Raw genomic sequence first — 23,003 nt, 5'->3', positions numbered from 1 at the left:
ATATATTTATGTAGTACATCGTGGCAAAATGAAGATACAGATATCACTTTAGGCATTTATTTGAGAATGTAACCATTTATTTCAAGCAATGGGAAAATGTTATGAAAGCTGAGAGTCATAAAATTGTGGAACTGAATTGGAATGAGATGCTTTTGGCTTTGCTTGCACTAACCTAGCAGCCATAGAATTGCAGTGTAAATGTGTTCAAGCCCAGGCTTTCGTCACATGTTGGTGCTGTTGCCCTGAAGTACTGGGGGACAAATCCTGGCCAGAAATACATCCAGGGCATGGACAAGCCTGCTCAAGGAGACTCTGCCCCCTCCTTTGCTACACATGCACAACACTCTCCATGGGACTGTGGGAAAGGACATTGTGGATGGGCCAAGGAAAGAATGCCTGTGTTAGTGTAGGAGGGGACAGAAGACTGTGGATGCTATTTCTGGCTATAGGGAATATTATTGTAGCCTGCTACCTCTGCCATCTACCTGAAATTATGTTGGGAGGAGAGGACGCTGTCCTCCAAATTCCATGTGCAAAGTTCTTTTATTCAGACTTTGCATGAGGGCAAGGATTTGGCCCATCTAGGAATCAGCAAGCAAGGGTATGAGGACGTGTTATTAAAGTGAATCTGCTTATGTCAAATTCAGATTCATTCTGTTTTACAGTATTTTTCCTGCTGATGTATTGTTTTCCGTTGGACAGGTAGGGTGGGGTTTGCTGCTGGTTTGTAATGGGTGGCTGAGCATCTAGCGCCTGATCCAAAGGTCATTAAGTCAATGGAAAGACTTCTATTGAAATCAATAGATTTTCTATGAAGTCCCTAGAATCTGGGATGGATGCCTTTTACATTGTTCAGATAAAACAAATGGAATAAAAAATTAGGTTTTAGGTTTCAATTTTCAATGGTTTCTTCAACATTATGGCCTGAAAATATATGTGAGTAAGTCTAGGAAAGCAGAAATATTGTAACCCTGTTTAACTACCGTGTATTATATTTTATTATATTCCAAGTGTGCTCAAGGGCTAGTGCACCTAGAGATTGGAAGACTGAGAGCTGGTTCTTGGTTATCATCACAGAAAACATCCCAAAGCAGTCAGGTTAGTGACAATTGTATCAATAGACAATAAAGTCGTTGTGGTCTTCATGGAACGTAGATGAGGGTCTGTCTGGAGCAGCTGACAGAATCTGGGACGTGGATTACTGTTTTAAAATTATCATTATACAATACTGTTCTTTTTCAGTAGTTTTAAGTAAATCTCATTAATCTACAAGATGTTTAAATTAGGTGTCCTACACTTAAATATTGGGCAAGTAAAAAGAGGAATGGGCCAGTGCTTTCATTTTCAGCATGTCTCTGGTTTGAGCATACCACAGACATTTAATCACTTTTCCGTCTAATAAGCCTGTCCTCCCCCCAAAATTGGAATGCTACGTTCCTGTAGCTATTTTTGTAAACCAAAAATAACTTAATGACACTAAAGTGTATCTTTGCCTAGCTTATAATAGCAGAGCGGTGTGCAAAATATTGCACTCAAAGAACACACAGAACAATTTTCTACTTTACTTATTTTTTTTCCAAAATAAAGGAAAATGCTTCCTTTTTCCACCAGTGCAATTTTTTAGCACTTGCACTGTGAACAGTGTTGCCATCAAAACTGAAATCTGTGTGCAACAGTGGAGAGTGGAATTATGGGATGCTGTCTCACCTGAATCATACTGTTTTGACCAGGAAAACTTAAGGTCATAATAGAGATTCCTTCTGGGAACTCTGGCTCACTCAGCAAAGTATTTACATTGTGCAAATCAGATTTCTCCCTTGGGGCACCCAGGAAATGCTTTGAGACCACATTATCGCGGTTGAAGATGCAGCATACTGCCTCCTCCTCTGTACACAGCCAGCTGTATGGGCAAGTACATAGTGGTATGAAGCCCAGCCTCACCCCACTCTTTCTCAGGTAACTAGCACCCACACATGTGCTGGGAGAGAACAAAGGCTCTGCTTCCTAGCAGGATCTTGATCATCTCCTGAAAAAAGGAGAGAGCTCTTTGCAGCCTTCTCCTCTCTTTGTGGAGCCACACAGGAGTTGCCCAAAATCTGGTCCATGGAAAATAAGCCAGCACTGCCTGTCTGTGCTTCATAATTGTTAAAGAGTGTAGCTGAAAAAGAGGAAAAAATACTGAGACTGAGCGTGGATGAGGGTCAGTCAGCAAGAAAGCAAGCATTGGTTGTGGGCAATCTTGGAGTGGATGCGAAAGGGTAGATACACCTACAGAACAAAAAAAGGTAGTGGAATAGGTGCAGATTCAGAAGGAAATATGGAACACCTAAACTGCAAGGTTTCACATGTAAAAGTTAAAGTTTAAGACTCCACTTCAGATAGTGTAGGTAATGGTATGACAGCTTCTGCTGTTCCTCCTGGTAGAATTAGAAATCTGGATGGATGTATCTCCAAAGTCAGTAACAGAGAAGATGACTTGAAAATTTTACTTGTTCAATAACCACTCAGGAGCCTATGTTCCATTTTCAAAAATGACATTTAGGAGTCTTGAGTCTTACTGAAAGTTAATGGGACTTAAGCTCCTAAGTGCTAGGTCACTTTGAAAGTGAGATTTATGCTCTTATGAAAAAATTTACCCTGAGTTCCTGAAAATCTCTGTTCCCGACAAAGGAAGAAGGGTTGAAGTTCTCTGCCAGGCTTTGAGCCAAAGTTAATACGTAGAATTATGATGGCGGCAAAGCACAGCAGGAACTCCTCCAGGAATAGAACCCAGCATACTCTAAGCACTATACAACACACCCCAGGTGACTGCTACTAACATGTTATCCGAGACCTTGGGAACCTCATTTAACTTCTGTGTTTCAGTTCACGCAAATGAGGATCGTACTTACCTGACGGGGTGTATGTAAAACTCAGATGTTCCTCAGATGAAAAGTGCTGTATCATTGTGTAACCACACAGACCAAAATTTTCAAATGTTTGTGTCTTAGGCATTTTCAGAGGTGCTCCAATACTTGCAAATCCCACTGAACTCAATAGAAGCTGCAGGTCCTCAACACCTTTGAAAATCTGGTCCTTTTTTTGGTTTGTTTTTTTGGGGGGTTTTTTTGAGTGCCTAAGTGTATGGATTTACGAGTTTTTGATGGCCATGTTTTGGTCGGTATTACTATTATTGACACTGAAAGTGTCTGTCCTATAGAATATGCATTAGTTGGGGGAAGTAGGGTGAAAATTGATTTGAGTTCTGATAATTGCATGATGTGTGGATTCTTGAAATCCAGGGCTAAATGTTCAAAGTGGCCTTAACATTTGTACTTTTTTTCCATGTGCAATTCTAAGTACCTCAAAGCTTGGATTTTGCAAGCAGGTCAATTGCAAATACTGAGGTATGTGAACTAAGAAATGACTTTTGAAAACCTGGCTTCCACTCAGTTTTCCACATAGATCCACCAAAGTTTAAGTATTCTATGTTAACTTATATCAGTTGAAGCTGTAACTTTGTAAGCGCTCTGTGGATCAACATTTTTAAAATGTTCTACATTAGCCCAATAGTCCAAACATTTAAATTTGGTGATTGGGCAAACAGTTCTTAAGTTACTGTAAATTGTGGTACTATAAAGAAAAGATTTTCAGGTGTTATTGTAGCTTTATAAAACTACACAGCAATGAATGTAATTCCATAGGTAAATACAGATTTTGTGACAATCCATTTATCACTCTTTTTTGTTTCCATTTAATGGTACACATCCCCTTCTCACTACATAAGCACATGTGCCTTGTTTGTACTGCATATCTAAGATTTGCCTCACTCTGAACTATTCAACAGAAACTTGTCTGGCCTACATGCATTTATTTCTGAGCTTTATTCCGGACTAGTCCATGGAGCTCTCCAGAGAGCAGAGAGCTTGTGCTAATGAGTTCTCCATACACTCTAAGGAACACTAATCCTGATTCCCCAGAAATTTTATTAGCACTTTGTGGCTTGAAAATCTATTTGACTAGAAATGTTTCTTCGGCGCAAAGCATGCATGGCTGCAGCTTGGCCGCTGGGATTCAAGTAGGGATGATGAAAAGCTGTGGAAAATATCCAGACGGATTGGAACCCCTCTGTTCCTAGATTTGGATAGAAATGAATAGTACATTAAATGGCTTGTCACTCACCTAGTTCTAGTTATCCAAACAACAAGTTTGCCCTTTGTCCCACTTACTTTTCTATCTCATTCTGTCCTTTTCTATACCCAGGGATTGGACCTGTACTCAAAATAAAAGTATCCATTTAGGATCCTCTGCTTCTCTCTACCATCACCAAACTCAACTTTAATCCTATTGGCCCATCCCACTTGCTGTTCCTTTCTGCTTTCACGGTCTAATTCTTTAATATAACACACACACATACACGTCTCTCAGGTAGTAGGGATGTCCCATGGATTAGAGAGTTACTCATTAAAGCCAGTAGCAGGAATGATATGAGTTTGAAGAAGCATAGAAAATACAGTCTCCCTCGCTGGATACAAATCCAGGTCTTGGGGTGGATTTATCCCAGCCTTAGCTAATGTGACAAAGTTCCTCCTCTGCCTTGGTGGGTCCTGCACTTATTGGCAGATTTGCTCGCCTCAGAGATTCACAGCAGCCCTCAGTTTGGCCTGCCTGCCTTAATTGGTTCCAGCAAGTTCCTGGTTGTTCTGGAACCGCCCCTGTTACCTTACCCAGGGAAAAGGGACCTGCTTAATCTGAGGCTAATCTATCTGCCTTCTATCACTCTCCTGTAGCCATCTGGCCCGACCCTGTCACACTAACAAATCCCTCACCAGGTTGTCCAAGGGAAGAGACACTTTGATTGATGAGGTTTAAGAGTTTAGATGGGCCCAAAAAATAACTTCCCACCCATCTGAAAGCATATACGATTCCTGCCCCAAACCACTTGTGCACAGGGCCAGACTGAGAATTTTGGGGAAGTTCAGCAAGACAATTCGTGGGATACAATCCAAACGTCATTGACTCCTATCATGAAAAAAGTGTCTGTGGGAAGAGAGGAGGTTTTGGTCCCCACCACCTCACAGTGGCCTGCTGCAGAAGTTAGAGCCCTGCAGCTGTTCCCTACATCCCTAATTCAGACGATATATATTTGCATTTTCAAGGCTGTCTTTGCAAGGCACGGGGCTAGAAACTTTTTGTTCAACATGGAAGCTGAGCACTCTGTGTAGTCCCCAAACACGAGCCCCATAATCCATCCCTTCTACAGAAAATCCTCTGGCAGAATCCCGAGGCAGGGAAATTCCATGAAAATCCACAGATTTTTTCCCCAAATTCCTTCAGTGGAGTGGGAGCAAAGTGTAACATGCTCCATTACAGAGGTAGTCACGTCTGGCGACCAGAATTCATGGATCTTCTGTGATTTCTGAATCTCGGGGATCTGCAGAAGGGCACAGGGTCGTACATCCAGAAGCCTCTGCAGTGGCTATAGCAAGGGTGGCCAAACCGCGGCTTGTGAGCCGCATGCAGCTCTTTTACAATTAAAGTGCGGCTCGCGGAGCCCCCCACACCTCTTCTCCCCCCATTCTCCACCTACCAGACTTGGGTGGAGGGGAGCTCAGGGCTTCTGTTTCAGCAGGAGCGGGGCTGAAGCCCCAAGCCTGACAGGTGCCTCCCGCAGGGCAGAAGCCATGAATCCCAGCAGAGACACCCTGTGGAGCTGAAGCCCTGCGCCCCAGCAGGTGCACCTGGCTTTTGAACTTCTGAAGATTATCTTATGCAGCTCAGAGGGTCAATAAGTGTGGCCACCCCTGGGCTATAGCCTTCTATAGCTCCCTGGCAGAATGACTGTGTTGCTTTTCCTACCTGCAGCAGCCATTGGCACACTCTTTAAAGGGGGATTCACCAGCACAAAAGAGGCTCGGTATTAAAACTGATGTCCCCTCTGGCTGTACTAACGCACCTGTAGAATTCCCATAGGCTGCCAATGGAAAATGCACCATCCCTCTCATCCATCCTTACACGCAGTCCCAGAGACAAATGGAACTGTGCCATGGAGGTGTCTGATCCCCACTTCCATGGGGCCAGGAGCAGATCAGCACCTGGGTGGTCCCCACCGTAGGTGTATCTAAGGCTAGGTCTACACTACCCGCCTGAATCGGCGGGTAGAAATCGACCTCTCGGGGATCGAATTATCGCGTCTCGTCGGGACGCGACAATCGATCCCCGAATCGACACTCTTACTCCACCAGCGGAGGTGGGAGTAAGCGCCGTCGACGGGAAGCCGCGGAGGTCGATTTTGCCACCGTCCTTACAGCGGGGTAAGTCCGCTGCGATACGTCGAATTCAGCTACGCTATTCGCGTAGCTGAATTTGCGTATCTTAAATCGACCCCCCCCCTGTAGTGAAGACGTAGCCTTAGAAGTGTAATCTGGCCCTTTATGACTAAGACCAGTATTGTGTGTCTGACAGGGATGATAGACCACTTTGGAGAGGAATGTGGAGTAGATGCCTGAGTTTCCAGCGCAGAAGCCCTGTGGATGCAGGAACTAACCAGTCTGAAAACCATTGAACCTATCTCTAGTTTCACTTCTTTGGCACAGATGGGCCCTCACTTCCAGAAGAATAAACCTGGGGATAGTGCATTTGGTTTGCCCCACAATTACTGGTTTTATCTTTATTTTCAGGTGAACCAATACAGCATGCACAGTCACTTTCATCCTGCACTGGCTCCAGTCATCACTACCTTACAGAACTTTGTCAGCACCAAGAGGCTGTCGGCAGATGCATCTCCGAGAAATTCAGGTACAAACTAGAGAGAGATGCCAAAATCACTGTGTGTGTTATTCCTCAGAGACACGAACCTCTGTTATGCTGGTTTAAAAATAAAGTCCTATATTAGCTGAATCTGGTTTCCTTATCCATCTCCCACAAGATTTATTCTGACATTCCAAACCCCCTGAGCAGCTTCCAGCAAATGCCATTATTTTTAAGTAAATTTCCAGAGAAATGTTTCCTTCTTCTCTAAATATAGACTTCCCACTCCCCTCCCCAGTTTCCCTTACCTGAGGCCCAGAATAGGCAAGATTCTTTCCTATGTTAATAACACTTACTTCTATCCCTGAGAGGGCCTGAAATATTGCCATTTCTTTGCCATGCCTTCCATAATTCACTTCCAGCTTTGCAACTCATTAGCAGTGTGCCCATCCCAAACTCAGGCTGAGAGAACCTTTATACCCCCATAGTACCATTCTGTACTGTATTTGTGTGCAATATAATATAGATATCATCTGTAGAGAAAATTACTTCTATCTATTAATCAAAATCATTAACTCTTGAAAGAGACTGATAACATTAATCTTCAGAAACATATCTGATATATTTTAATTAAAGCCAACACAGTTACTGAGACATCCTTTCTAGAGACTTACCCGTCAAAACCCTGGATCTGAATACTCAAACGTTGAGGTCATTTAGCTCCAGTTTCATATTTTTTGCTTCTAGACCATCTCCAATTCTTTCATATAATTTTAGTGCTTTTTAGCTGGCACTGTAGCTAATTGTGTGCCACGAGGAATCTGTGCCAGCCAGACTGATTAACTGGATGTCTATTATTTACTAATACAGCACAAATTAGAAAAGGAAATCAATAGAACTTTAGCAGGCACAAACCAGACATATACAGTACCCTTTGTGGTGGGGACACTGTGATTTATGAATAATAAGCTAATCTTTAATTGAGTGCAACACACAATAGGTCTATATTCCCTAGGCCAACAAAACACTGCTATTCAATAGATTATGTGAGCAACTGCTGCGTACAGTGGATGTCACAATGGCATCTATCAAACAGAGTGATTGTATCCATGTTTATCACTTGGTGAAACAGAAATCCTGTCCTTGTCACATGATCAGCGCCCGAAAGGGCTCTGCTTTGCTCAGTGATAACTTTGGCTAGTCAGCCAGAGATCATTGTCACCTGACAGTGTTATCTCTTAATTATATTATCTCTTAATTACAGAAGTTAATTGTTTGTTTCCTTTTTAGTAGAAGCAGATATGGACCTGAGGACTGTGGAGATATTGAGGGTCAGTGAGTTATTTTCTGAAAGGTGTTGTTTCCAACGATAGCTGTTAATTTTTCACTACTTTTTGGCATGCAAAACTGCATTATTATTTAATTGGTGTTGGCACTTTATGGTTTTAATTATAGCTAGATATATGAGGTGTTGTTACTGAATTAAATATGTCCAATCTGCCTGGGTATCTCAGGTTCTTTTACAGGCTTGGGGCCCTGTCCTGCAAACACTTGCTACCAGGCATAGTTCTCTGTACAATGTGGCTGCTTATAGTAAGTGTATAGTAAGCCCCATAGTAATGTGTAAAGGACCAGGCTGTCACCTAACAGAACTGTTGTCTTGAATCACTGAGTGCAGATGGGGAATATATATAGACACACACACAGCTATACATTGTTACACTGTGAATTGTTTTGATACGTTTCTTCCTTTTAGGGACCAAATGATGCCCTTGGTATCAGTATAGCAGGAGGGAAGGGAAGCCCATTAGGAGATGTTCCAATCTTTATCGCCATGATTCAAGCCAGTGGAGTAGCAGCACGTACCCAAAGGCTCAAAGTAAGTGGAAGGGGGAATATATATCACCTCCTCTAGTATTCACTATTTTATCTTGTGCTCGTTTAGAAAAGGAGCTCTCAAACATTTGTAAGTGTGGATCACTCCTGGATAGGCACCTTGTCTCCTAGACCCTCTCCCCTCCCATTCATGGTCAGAGATGGCCTGTGCCTGCTGCTGCTGAGTGCAGTACATCCCTGTGACAATTACATTGATTGTCTATGTGAAAATGTAACATTCTGGAAGTATTTAAATGTATTTGCAACAGTCTCTTAATGCAGTCCAGTAGCTGGGAACAGAGGGGAAAGTCAGCACTACATGACCAGTCAGCTCTCTGCAAGGATCAGAGGCAGTTGCTTCACAGGTCATAGGTGGTCCATGGACAACTGGGGCACCCCTTAGATCTTATACAAAACAAAAACTCTGGCAACACGTAACTGATTTTAAATTGAAACTGACTTTTTCAGGTGCCAAAACAAAAAAAATTACACTTTAAATTCGAAAGACTGTTGCTATTATGTTTCAGTTTTTGATGAACTACTGTGTTGAACATCCCACAATTATTGGGTAGACTTTCAGGATAACTATCATTATTAAAATGATTGCAGTCTATAAGTACTTACGTGAGGAACAAAAATGAGGGAATGGGCTCTTCAATCTAGCAAACAAAAATATAACAAGATCCAATAGCTGGAAGTTGAAGCTAGACTAATTCAGACTGGAAATAAGATGTAAATTTTTAATAGTGAAGCGTAACTAACCATTGGAACAACTTATCAAAGTTGTGGTGGATTCTCCATCACTTGCAATTCTTAAATCAAGACTGATTTAAGATATACACTAGTTGAAATAACTATTTCAGGGAAATCCTACATTATTGCTATACAGGAGGTCCGACTAGATGATCTATTCCTGGGGGAATTCTGCGCTCAATATTTTAAAATTCTGCAAAGTTCTGCATATTTTATTTGTCAAAATAACACAATATCATCATGCCAGTTTCAATTATTTTGGTAATTTTTTTCAAAATACCTGTCCGCAAGTATATCTGTATTAATATAGACCAAAAAAAAGATTCAGGAAATATTTTTTTTTTGACAAATAGATTCCTTACTATGCAACTTAATACAGAACTTTGAGTAATTTGTTTAAACTACACTACAGAAACGTATTTACTGCACCCCTTAGAAGCAGTATAAAGGCTTGGGGAAGTCAGGGGTAGTGGAGGAGCTGAGGGAGAGGGAAAGAGCCCAGGAATGAACCTGGAGGGTTGTTGGGTGTGGGTGGGAGAAGTAGGAAACAGGTTTTTTGGGGGGGGGATTGTTAGGGAGTTGGGGAGCCTCCCCCATGCAGACCCTGACTGACACTCTAGCCTCTCCCATTCATTCAGTCAGGCACATCTGCCCCTGTCCCTATATGCCCCTGCACTCCCCGTCCCTGTGTGCCCCTGCACCCTTTTACCCCCTTGTCCCCAAGTGGCTCTGCAGCCCCCTATCCCCCCCCTTCTCCCTTGGGCCCCGCCCCCCCCCCCCCCCCCCTTCAGCCCCTGGCTCAATGCTGTCACCCCACTAGCTCCTGTGCCCCCACCCAGTCTCTCCCCCCTCACTAGCTCTTCTGAACATCAGTCTGTGAGCCGCCCCACTCTCTGTTCCCCCCCTACACGCACGCACGCACGCACGCATATCCTGTGCCTCCTAAACTGGCTCCATGGGCAGGGTGGTGTGATGAACACAGCCGGCTGCTGTGGCAGCGGCCTCTGGTGTGTGAAAGGCAGAACGGCAGCACTTCTGGGGAGGGAATATATTTTATGCACAGAAAAAAAAAATTCTGCACATATGCAGTGGTGCAGAATTCCCTGAGGAGTAATGATCACAGTGACATGTCTACACTGCAGTTAAATACCTGTGGCTGGCCCATGTCCACTTGGGTTAAGGGGCTGTTTAATTGCAGTGTTGACATTTGGGCTCAGGCTGGAACCTGGGCTCCAGGACCCTCCCCACTTGTGGGGTCCCAGAGCCCAGGCTCCAGCCCAAGCCTAAACATCTACACTGAAATTGAACAGTCTCTTAGCCTGAGACCTGCAAGCCCAAGTCAGCTGACACAGACCAGCTGTGGGTTTTAAATTGCAGTGTAGATATATCCAAGGACCCCTTCTGGCCTTAGAAGCTATGAATCATAATCTATGGAAATTACCTACTTGAAAGAAGAATATACATAATATGCACAGGAAAGCCATGGCTCTGATCCTACAATGAGATCCACTAGAATAGACCCGTGCTTAACGGAACTCTGCAAGGGTGCTAAGGCCTGGTATATCAGCAGCATACGTTTTTATTAGACTCAAAAGCTTATATATTTACTCATTTATGAATTAATATGGCTAGCGTCTGCTTTCTTATATTACAGTTAAAACACACACCTGCACCCCTCTCCTTATCCATGTATGTGGACATACATGTGGCCTTTCCACATGGAATGAAAATGGTTGGTTGCTAATGTCATTCTCCTTACTTGCAAATGTCATCAATAGACTATGACCTCTCTTTGTTTATCTGGGCTGTTATTTTTTAAGAAATGTGCATTATCCTTACTCTGAAGAATGCTGAAAGATCAGTGGAAATACAGAATCCTCACAAAAGACATACTGTATATGAGACGCATGAGTCTGCAGTGCCAATTTCATAAGGAATTTTAAGCATCCTTAAATTTAATTTTCCTTAATGCTAGTAATTTTCCATTACTGTTGTACTTTTAGGTTGGAGATCGGATTGTCAGTATTAATGGGCAACCTTTGGACGGGCTGTCTCACGCTGATGCTGTTAATCTACTAAAGAATGCTTATGGGAGCATTATCCTGCAGGTATGGCGATAAATTGAACATGCAGCTGCATGAGGGTAGATAAGTGGTGTTCAAAAAAGACTAAGCATCACTGGCACACGACATCACAGCGCAGTGGGGTGCTTCTTGATGTGAATTATACAGAATGAAAGCAATAAATTATTATTTTCATTCAAAAATTCTTTATTGCCACCCATACAGACTGTGAGTATGATTATATAAAAGCATAACGGGGAACAAAATGACTTGTTGCTACACATGATAAAGCAAGAAAGCTTTTAGCTTCCAACACTTTTTTTAAAAGTAAGTTAGCTACAAACATGGAATGACTCCTTTTCTTGTGCTGCTAGACTGGGACTGAGCTGTCCAAAGTGTTAATTTCTTTGTTCGTGGAAGTGAAAAAAAACGAAAACTCTAGTTGGGTTTGGTATAAATTATTACATCTCAATTCAATATATTAGTGTGTAGGACTGATTATCAACCAAATTACAGTACTTAGGTACACCGCTGATAAATGTGGCAATTAAGGGTAAAAAAATACTATTGAAGAATGTGTAGTTTTTATTTTTGATTACAGCAGCCCTCTTCTGTTTCTCCAATATACACAACTTGAACCTGCTAAGAGGAAAATACTGGATACAAAAATCTCGTATATAAAAGCTGAGGGTTTTTTCTCTCACATTCACAACTGCTAGATAGCTTAGAATTTGCTTAATTTCTCTCACATTTTGTATTTTTATTCTCAATACAATGCAGTCCTTTTCCACAAATAAAAAAAATTCCTTTTGGGAAGCTAAGAAGTTATTTTTGATAATACAATTAGACAGGTAAACAAAGTATTCAGGTATATTAGTGGTGGCTGTAAATATGATGAACAGGAAATGATTATATTAATGCTAAGTATTGGTACTTTTCATTACTTTTTTATTAAAACAATATAAGTGGAATAGTTCTATCAGGCTGATATCATGACTGACATGTCATTAAGTAATTGTATTTATTATCAAGTTAGACCACCTCATGGCAAACTGCACTGAAAGGTCAGATAATTGTGTTCACTGGGTTGGAAAGGCTTATTATCGGGATGCCCTGGGAAGGGTGTTAAAGGAGTTTGCAAATGGAAGATTAGGTTCTCGGGGGAACAATCGTCCCTTCCGGCTGTTTTGATACTTCAGTTTAAATTAATCTGCTTTCTGCAGGTGTAGTAATGAGATAAGAAGCTTTTTACAAGGTTGTTGAACTCTGATACATTCTTACTGCCACAGATTTGTGAATATAGATTTATTTTGCCATTGGGTTTTATTTAACAAGGAAATACGACAACTTTCCCCCCTACTGGAATATTGGAATACATTTATTTACAACAGCTTCTACCTTCTGAACTATGTGCAATTCTGCTGTTGTCCTGACCACCCCAAAAGGGGTGAATTATGAGCCTGAAACCTAGAACATGAAACTCACATTAAAATTGTGGCATTCTGGTTTTTGCTTGAGGATTTTACTAAGAATCACTGTTTGATGGGTTAGGACAGGGGTTCTCAACCTTTTTTTTTTTTTTTCCTGAGCCCCCTTACTCCCCCACCACCGTACTATTAACAACTCCAGGGTCCAGTGGGGATCCTCGCAGCTCTGGGCTTCAGCTGCCCAGCAAAGGGGGCTTGGGGTTTTAGCCCTGCAGGGTTCCAGGCTTCAGCTACTGGGGGGAGGGGAGGTCTTGGGCATAGATGTACTTTGATTTCTATTGGGGGTGGAGGGGCAGGGCCTAGTGGGGTATGGGCCAGCTCTGCATGGCAGGGCCCTGGGAGGGAGTGCCACCTCCACCCCCTGACTCACCTCAGCAAGCCACCAAGCCAGTCTGGGTTGTGGGAGGAGGGCGCAACCAAAAATTATAAGTCAAAGCAGGGTGGGGAGGGTCAGCTCAAAAAGTCTGAAAACCTCTCGAAGTGCAGGCAAGGGGTAGCTAGGAGCTGTGTGCAGGCAGTTGGGAGGGGCTCAGGCTGTAGGCAAGGGATAGCTAGGGGCTGTGTTCTGGGAGGGGACACCCCTCCCGCAGTGTCTGCTCCCTGAGGGCTCTACCACCCCTGGAGCCAGCTCCACCTGTCCGGGCGGCTCTTATCGGCTGCACAAGCAGTGAAAGGGGGCTGGATGCTGAGGAGCAGCTGCAGCCACCAGGCACCAGCCAGGAGCACTGCCAGCTTTTTTGCCGCCCTAGGCAGCGGAAGGTTCCACCCCTGAAATACCGCCCCCGACAGAGGCGGCGGAAGGTCCCGCCCCCAAAATACCGACGACGACCGGGGCGGCCGAAGATCCGGCCGCCGCGGTCGCCACCCCCCAAATGTTCGCGCCCTAGGCGACCGCCTCGGTCGCCTAATGGGTTGCACCGGCCCTGGCACCAGCAGCAGCAGGAGATGGGGGAACACCACAGCTGCCTGTTCCATGGCATCAGCCAGAGCAGCAGCTGCCCTGCACTGCCTGGCTCCAGCTACCTGCCTCTGACCTGGCCAGGGGGCTGAGAAGCAGGTTTGCTATCTCCTGGAGTCATCTGAATCATGGTTGTAGAGTGCTCACCCATGGGAAGTGAAAAGCGAAAGCTGTTCACTAATGCGTGGCCTTTACTAGCCAATGTAGAAAGGCATTTCTGAGCTCCACATTTTTACATGGCTCCTTTACATGGCCCACAGAGAGTAAAATATGTTGCAGGAATACAGACAGTGTCTAGAAGAGAAGGGGAAATACTTTATTGGAGACAAGGCATATAAACAGAGAACTTAAAAGAATGGATTGAGTTGACGCCCTCTGTACTTCTCTGTTTCACTGAGAAAGTAAATCATCCTTGAACTTAGCTTCACCTTACATTTCACCTTTCATGTCATTGGTTTCATCTGAAGTATTAAATTCCTATGTGTTCTCTACTCTACTACTGTATGTGAATTGCCCACATAGAGATGGTAGTTGAATTTGTGTTTGTGGGTGAGATTACCCAGATATAAGGTGTAGAGGGAGAAGGAGACGTTAGAATTTGTGGGGGCAGAAAGATTAAAATGAGGGCCAGATTTGCTCGCTCCAATGAGAAATAAACAAAAAAACCCAGAGATATGGGGGAGAACGAAAAGAAAAATTGAGATCTCCATTCAGTAGCTTCCAACAGATTGGTCCTTTGGGAGGTTAGGGTTATTTTGCTCTACAGGATGAGTAGGAGTTTCAGCCTCATGGATGCTTGTATCTCTGGGATTCACCAAAGATCAGGGCCTTCGGTTAGATTGCCTTTGCTTCGTACCAGCTCTGATGCCCCATTTGTGTCCCTAAGGCCTTCCTAACAGCTCTGGGGCACCATTATGTCCCCCTGATGTGGTCCCTTCATCTGCTGTTGACCTTGGAACCCGGCCTCTCTCCACCCACAATGCAGGAACATGAACAAAACTTAATATAGTATGAGGCCCCAGGGTAATCTGGCCTTAAATTAGAATAAAAGTGTTGTGCTGTATCCTTGCAGAAAATTGGTGGTCCTCTTACATTTTCTTCATGAATCTGTGATTTGAATGTAATTTGAGTTCAATTTATAAAGGACTTAAAATATTTTTAAAATCTTTTATGAAGTTTTGATTGTAAAAAGTAGCCATTTTTCGTAACATACTCAGTATTTGTTGTGTAATAAGTAAAGATGTTGTTTAGCAGTCTGACCCCTTGCTGACATTTTCTTGCATCCTGACTTTCAGGTTGTAGCCGACACCAATATCAGTGCCATAGCTAGCCAATTAGAGAGCATGTCTGCTGGATGTAATCTTAACTCGCCTACTCTTGATTGTCATTCTGAAGATCCAGAGTAAGTATGCACTCTTTGATGTTGGAGTACTCTAGTTCAGAGTACTGGCTAAAGGATACTCAAACATTTCCGTTCCCTCGCACAGGCATGGACAGTGTGTTTGCTCTCTTCTCTTGTCATTTCAACTAATTTTTCAGCACCTTTAAAATGCTCACTATTGTCCTCTACTGGTGAGGAGTGGAACCATACCTGCCTTCATCTGGTAATTCAAGTGTGAATCTTCATGCTTTTGTTTTTGATAGATTTCCAAAAAGCACATCTCCGTAGATTTTCCAGTTGATGTGTTGTCATGATGGTTCTGCTCCTGTTTCGCAGCTTCCTCTTTGAAATGAGTTATGACAACTGCAGTTCAAAATAATCCATCATCTCGGGGATTAAACAAGAAGAGGTTTTCCGAAAGCAGGGGGATTGATATAAAAGTTCCAAATGTGCATGTATTTTGCTGAGCTTGAAGATATTCATTTATATTAAAGGGATTCTGTCTTCCATTAGCTTTTTCATTGTATTGTTCCTTTAGTCAATAATAATAATGCTTAGCGCTAACTGTGGAAAAACAAAAAAATCACAAATATTATCTCAAATTGTTGCATGAATGAGATTTGTCCATGCCCCTCTTGTGTTCTCTTTCCATGAATGTACATCCAGCCAATTTGAACTCTCACAAATATTTGAAAAAAGGGAGTTTTCATTTGAAGTTAAGAAGTTGTGGGAACTATTTTAAGCTTGCACATGCTAATATTTGCATTGAGTGCTTGTGCACTTCTCCAGTCAAAGAGCACAAATCAGATTGTTTTGACCAACTCAGATTAGCAAAATATCAAATACTCTCAGTCCATAAAGTTTAAAAAAAAAAGTCAGATATGGAAAAAAATATTGAATATTTTTCCAAACCGTGAATCAATCTAAGAAACTGGCTTCCTGCTCACTGATATTAAGCAAGCGGAAAAACTAAATCTGTCAAATAATTTTTTCATTGTAAACTATTTATTCAGCTCCACTATTTACAAAGTGTGTTACGTCTGTAAATTACCTTGTGCTCATGAACTAGTAATGCTTCAAAACACTGGTGAGATAGAGAAGAAAACCCCATTTTTCATATGGGGAAACTGAGATATGAATGATTATGGGCCCAATACTGCATGTTACTCCAGGTTGGTGGACTTCTGAACCTGCACAGAGAAACTTTCAAAACTGGGGCCTTTGTGACTTTTTGGTCCATGCTATAAGGCTGTGATTGAGCTGAAATTAGCACTCAGGAGTTCCTGACTTCCAGTTTTATGTTCTGTCCACTAGACAACATTGCCTCTGAAGTCAGGCGATGATGTTGTGTTGCTATGAAATGATGTTGCAAATTCACTTCTCCTAAACTGGGGCAGAAGATGGACTGTCAGGGAGCAAATCGTATTTAAAAACACATAGCAATTGTGTGGGCCTTACTCCTGAATCACAGTCTGCTATTGGGGAATAGTGTGCTCTTTTTGAGTCCTATTAAAGGAAGTATATAAAAAGTGAAGTCAATGGGACTCTACTTAGGTTCATGGGTCCATGTTAGTGCATTTCAACGTGGGATCAGAGCCATGGTTTGTGAAATTATGACAAACATCTTAAAAGGAAAATGGGTGTATCTATTTGAATCTATTTGAAAGTCTGAATCTATTTGAAAGTGTTCCTTCTACAAAAAGACCCTCACTTGATATATATTGTTCTTCTAAGTGGTATTCATTGTTTTTTCAGGGCTCCTCAGCCTAAGATTATTGCTTTGGAGAAAGGTTCTGATGGCCTGGGTTTTAGTATTGTAGGGGGATATGGAAGTCCCCATGGAGACCTGCCCATTTATGTCAAGACTATATTTGCCAAGGTATCTTTTTTTCCTTTTTGCATATATCTTTTGAAAACCCTAAAATTAGGAACAGATAACAAGTTTAATGCAAAAGAATTGTGTCCCAAACTCATTGTCTGGGTATGTGTGATTTGATCATCACTGCCGGGACCCAAAGCTCACTATCAGCTAGCAAGGATGAGGGAAAAGCTGCTATTTTATTATGCTGACATGTGGAAAGAGAGACCTTATCTGAGTAAATACATGTTACTCTGTGTATTTGGGAAATGTCTTTAAAATAATCTGTATAAGGCTTTATTTATCCGTAGGTCTCAAAGTGCTGTGCACCATAGGCGCCAACTTTTCCTGGCACCGGTGGGTGCTTGCACCCCCTCATCCTTGGCCCCGCCCTGACTCCACCCCTTCCCTGTCCTCTCCCGCCCCCGCCCCACCCCCATTCCAACCCCTTCCTCAAAGTCCCTGCCCCGACTCCGCCCCCTCCTTGCCCCTATTGGACTCCTTCCCCAAATTCCCACCCCGTCCCCGCCTCTTCCCCGCCTCCTCCCCTGAGCTCGCCACGTTCCCGCTCCTCCCCCCTCTCTCCCACAGGTTCTTAGGCTGCAAAACAGCTGTTTCACGGCGGCAAGCACTGGGAGGAGAAGCGGGGACGGCATGCTCAGGGGAGGAGGCGGAGGTGAGCTGGGGCGGGGTTCAGGGTGGGGAGCTGCCAGTGGGTGCAGAGCACCCACCAACTTTTCCCCGTGGGTGCTCCAGCCCCAGAGCTGTATATGCTACTTATACACTTGTGCACAGCATAGGCGCCAATTCTGTGGGTGCTCCGGGGCTGGAGCACCCACAGAGTCGGCGCCTATGCTGTGCACAAGTGTATAAGTAGCATTTTACATTTGGGAAACAGTTGCAGAGAGGTTAAATGTCTTGCTAAGGTCACAAAGTTAGTTGCAAAGCCAGAAGTAAAACTCAGGTCTCTGTGGTCAGACGCTCCCTCACATCCATGTTGTGGCCAACTTGGATGAGAAAAGACTCTCTTGGATGAGAAAAGGGGAAGATGCTATCAGCCTGATTCTCCATTGCCCTGCGTGTTGTGAGGTCACTTACACCAGTGCAAACTGGGTATAAAATGCTACCATATCACAACAGTAGTGTTTCACACTTTGCACTGGTGTAGATGACTTCACGAGGGGCAGGGTAATGGGGAATCAGGCCCTACGGCTTTATTAATTTTTAACTTACCTGTTTCCAACTTGGGAAGTGCTCAGCACCACCACAGCCTCCCCCTTCTCTCCTTTTTTAACTTTCAAAGTTGTAGTTCAAAAGCTTTGAAAGTGACTGTGGGGGTTTTACCTGCTGCGCTCAGCTCTCGTTCAAGAGGAGGATTCCTGCCTGCAGCCTGACAGTCTTGCTTTCTTACAGCTAAGGTCCTGTGTAAACATGGACCGAGCCGCAGAATTTGCATTGGGCTTCAAACTTCCCTAAAGATATGGCATGCATGAATCCAAGATCTTGGTTTGGCCCATTGTAAAAATAGGGACTAGTCATGAGGTGCAGATCCCCATCCTAATTTCCCCATCACTCACTGATGTCAAGATCTGGAATTCGGGCTCAACTGAATTCTAGCCCTATTGAATTAGGAATGCTTAACAGAAAGATGTGTTAGCATAAAGTCTCTTTTATAGTACAGTCTCAATGAATTAGACCAAACAGAAAAAATGGTAGGGGACCGATGTAAGGCTGCATAAATATCTGGAGGATTCCACAAACATCTCAGGCCAGTGGTTTTGTAGAGTGTTCAGGGCACTTAGAATTGATTTTCTCTTTAGTGAATCCACAAATTTCAATAGAAGAAAAGACTATGGGACTAGTATTTACGTTTCAGAATGCCTTTTTGTCTTTACCTTCAAATAACCTCTTGCGTAGACTCTCTGGGCATGTTTCTAATCACTGGTTTGCTTTATACTGACTCCAAGGCCCATCAGATGCAGCCCAGATGGAGAGAAGACTGCCTTTATAAGCTTTTGGCACAAGGCCAGAAGTTTAGTGTAATTTTCCTGTCCTAAAGCCATCAATGCATTCACGAACCTTGATGTGACATACCTACTGCACAATAATACAAATGATTATTAATAATAATAAAGCCTCCTGCCTTTTATGTCATTGGGAACCTTATGCCTTCAGCAATACATTTAGTTGTTTTAGTGGAACATCGTATAGTGTTTTGCTCTGTTTTATGTAACTTTACCTACATTTTTTTTTTTTTTTTGGAGGGAAAATAAAGTCCACCCTTGGCACTGAGCAAAAAATAAATAAATAAAACTAAAAGCTTCCAGGTTTCTATAAATACTTTTCTCTTTGATCTTCTATACCAGTTCAGATGCTTGGGTTAGGATTCTTCCCAATAAGCAGATGAACACAGAACAGTAAAGGCCTGGTTTTCATTTGCATGGTGGTCCTGCTAGACTACTTTTGGCAGTGTAAAGGGGCTTTAAAGTGAGTGTGTATAACGGGGCTATTGTGTAAATGAGAATCGGGATCTGTAACTTTGAGGGTGTCGCTTCCCACTCATATGAGAGTCAAGCCATCTCTCAGCTTTCAGCTGTTTCTCTCTCCAGCAGGCAAAGAATACTCCCCCTAGAAGGCTGCTGCTGGAGGAGAGCAGGCCTCTGAGGCGAAACAGAAGCCCTGTGGCACACACCCTGTGCAGCTGTCTTAACAGCACACATAAGGCCCTCAGTCCCTCATCCGGTGCCCCACCTCATTATCCCAGAAAAGAAACCAGGGCCAGGTGGGGCCATCCTCCAAATCAGCCACGCATTGCTAAATCCCAGGACCGGCTCCAGGGTTTTTGCCTCCCCAAGTGGCGGAAGGCGGCACTCCGGCAGCAGCTTCTTCAGCGGGAATTCGGCGGCAGGTGCTTCCCTCCAAGAGGGCTGTTCGGCCGAATTGCTGCCGAACAGCCCGACGGGCCGCCCCAAGCACCTGCTTGCTGGGCTGGTGCCTGGAGCCAGCCCTGCTAAACCCTTCCACCTAAGGGATGGCTCAGACTCAGAAGTGGTGAGTGGGAAGGGTCTCCATGCAGAGAGCCATGACAAGATAGAAAGTCCTAGAAAGGTCCCACTGTCCTTCAAAGGACTCTGCCCCATTAAAGGAGAAGGGGTTCAGGAGCTCCCAGCCAGATTCCTACACCGAGGATTGCAATGGCTCTAGCCATCAGACTAAGGAAGAAAGGAAGTACAGCCCTCCTTCTGCTTCAAAGACTTGACCCCTTCCTTGAGGAGGAACAGATGTCCCAGAAAAGGACACAAACAGGGCAGCAAATCCCCTGTGCCCCCACCCACCCACATGCATCAAGCCTCTGCCAAATACCATCAGCATTTGCCAGCACAATACTGAGTCATGGCTGCAGGAAAGAGTTGTGGTTTAAAGCTGGTAACAAAGAGAATTAATGTTGTTGAGCAGTGTCGTGCTGTATTTTTTTTAAAGAAATTTAGAATTAAATCACATCACATTGTTTGGTCATTTTTTGTTGTTTGCAGGGAGCAGCTGCGGATGATGGCAGATTGAAGCGCGGCGATCAGATTTTAGCAGTTAATGGAGAAGCTTTGGAAGGTGTTACTCATGAGCAAGCTGTAGCTATTCTGAAATGCCAGAAAGGATCTGTAACCTTAACAGTGTTATCATGAATCTCATTGCACATGTGGAGATGAATGCAATTATTTTAAAACAGCGTAGAGCTGCTATGATAATGTACAGTCCTGAGTGAGATGAAAAACAAACTCCAGATAAAATTAGTATATTCTAATCCTATTGCCTCTATTGTTTCATTTAGTCTTATAAATGAAGCTTATTGGTCAGTGATTTTTCTACTTCTTTAATATCTTGTGGCTTCTGTTTCCTCTCAACAAGGTTAACTTAGAAAACTTTAATGAACTATATGTGTTTTACTTTAGTTAAACATCAGTTTATCCCCACCAATGGGAAATCCCTGTTACAATTGCTGAAACTGGAATTAACGCGCACACACAAAAGAGAATTTAGATCATCATCTGATGATCAGAAATAAATGCTAAGTGATTTGTCATCTCACTCATTATTTACTTATGCTAATTGTCCTTTCAAGTATGTCAGAAAACATTAATAATGTAATTAAATTACCACAGTTCCAAATGACGAAATATCCGATTCTCCTCTGGGAAAGTGTTTGTGCTCTGCACAGTAAGTTTGACAGTCAATGCTAACTTTTCATATTTATCACTCTGGATAGGTCCATGCCAGTTAGTGATTATTATTATAAATAATAAATAAAATAAATTAATTAATGGAGATATCCTATCTCCTAGAACTGGAAGGGACCTTGAAAGGTCAGCGAGTTCAGCCCCCTGCCTTCACTAGCAGGACCAAGTACTGATTTTGCCACAGATCCCTAAGTGGCCCCCTCAAGGATTGAACTCACAACTCTGGGTTTAACAGGCCCATGCTCAAACCACTGAGCTATCCCTCCCCCCGCCCCCATCATTATTGTGATGAGTCAATTTGCAGCCTTTAACATTAAAAAAAAAAAACTGGGGGAGGGGCCTGTTTTTTCAGGTCTTTCAAAATCTCCGACAGTGTTTTAAGATCTAGATGTGGCATGAGCAACATGTCTTATTCTGTTCTAATTAATTTTTTATAGAAAAAGAAATGTTCTGAAATGACCAAGATGCTCAGTACATGCATTTGTAATTGTGCTGAATTGCAGTACTAGTGTCCACAGTTAGACTTCTAAGAAGGCCAGAGTTTGCCTCCATAATGTGGTACTATAATTCAGCTAATGTGAAAGCTAGTAAGTTGTGATTCCCACTAGCGCTGAGGGCTAAATGAAGGCAGATTGAACCATTTTGCAAGTTTCCAAAAGTCTGCATGGTGTCAGCTGGTGTGGGAAAGGGACCTTTACTTATCAGAAACTACCACCCATCCAGTATCCTGGGCTTCAGATTGCTAGAACCTAGTTTTGTGCAATGCCACTAAGAGATTTAGCAAGTGAACTTGTAAAGCAAATAAGTGGTAATGCAAGTCCATGCTGTTTAATCTTTCTAACTTTGTGGAGACTGGTGGCATGCAGAAAGCACCTCAGTATGATGTAGGGCTAAGAGGGCTAATTTTTAATGATGATAATGATACAGCAAGGAAAAGTGAATTAAAAAATAGGAAGAGTATTGAAATTGGCAGCTGATTTAATTATCAATTGTGTATGAGACCTTCCTATCGGTAAATGAAACCAGGCTTCCTTTCGAAATCCTATAATTACTGTTCTTCAGTATGTTTTAGCTAAAATGTGATATTATTCTCCTGACTGTATAAAGAAAAGTATATTGAAGTGAGGTTAAAAGTGATAAAGTAGTAAGCATAGAAGAGGTGATGAGCTCTCATTAAGAATGTTGTTTTCCTTATCTCATTTAAAAATTATCTCTAAATATAACAAATCACAAAGTGCATTAACTTGTTGGAATATTTTATGGGTATTCCATAAATAGTGCCTGAAAGAGACTTATGTTTTTGAATGGATTTCATTTCCATTGTGCTGGTTGATTTATTAATATGAAGTGTTAGAGGAATCTTGTTTACAGATGCACATCAAACGTCCAGAGGTACCGAATTGAAGAACTTTTAACTACCCACCTTTGGTTTCCAGAACATCCAAGTATGCAGAAGCTAAATGCACCTAGATAACCCTTTTAGATGCACCTTGATAAAACAATGTTGCAAGGTTATGACCAAAATCTAATGACTATTCTGATCAAATAACCATTACATGCATACTTGAAAATATTGCAACATTATTCTATTAAATTTTACATGGCCATTTGTCATCTCTTATGCACATATGGTTGATATAAAAAATATAGAATTTATGGGCTGAGAT

At 42.7% G+C, this 23,003-nt stretch overlaps 1 protein-coding gene across 1 annotated transcript in view; it reads left to right on the top strand.

Annotated features, from left to right (window-relative positions):
• The window catches only part of LOC113407222 (inaD-like protein), a 212,845-nt gene extending 191,403 nt beyond the window's left edge, over window positions 1-21,442 (top strand). The window contains exons 39-46 of the mRNA XM_026655445.1: window positions 1,012-1,098; window positions 6,660-6,777; window positions 8,020-8,060; window positions 8,486-8,608; window positions 11,361-11,465; window positions 15,161-15,267; window positions 17,002-17,125; window positions 20,638-21,442. Coding sequence (XP_026511230.1) covers window positions 1,012-1,098; window positions 6,660-6,777; window positions 8,020-8,060; window positions 8,486-8,608; window positions 11,361-11,465; window positions 15,161-15,267; window positions 17,002-17,125; window positions 20,638-20,784 — 852 coding nt within the window. The 3' untranslated portion in view covers window positions 20,785-21,442. The remainder of the gene's footprint in view (window positions 1-1,011; window positions 1,099-6,659; window positions 6,778-8,019; window positions 8,061-8,485; window positions 8,609-11,360; window positions 11,466-15,160; window positions 15,268-17,001; window positions 17,126-20,637) is intronic.
• Window positions 21,443-23,003: the final 1,561 nt, after the last annotated feature.

Source organism: Terrapene carolina, unplaced genomic scaffold (assembly GCF_002925995.2).
Source record: "Terrapene carolina triunguis isolate 2854851 unplaced genomic scaffold, T_m_triunguis-2.0 Scaffold210, whole genome shotgun sequence".
NCBI classification, from domain to species: Eukaryota; Metazoa; Chordata; order Testudines; family Emydidae; genus Terrapene; species Terrapene triunguis.
The sequence above is the reverse complement of the archived record's forward strand: the minus strand, read 5'-3'. Positions and strand labels throughout refer to the sequence as shown.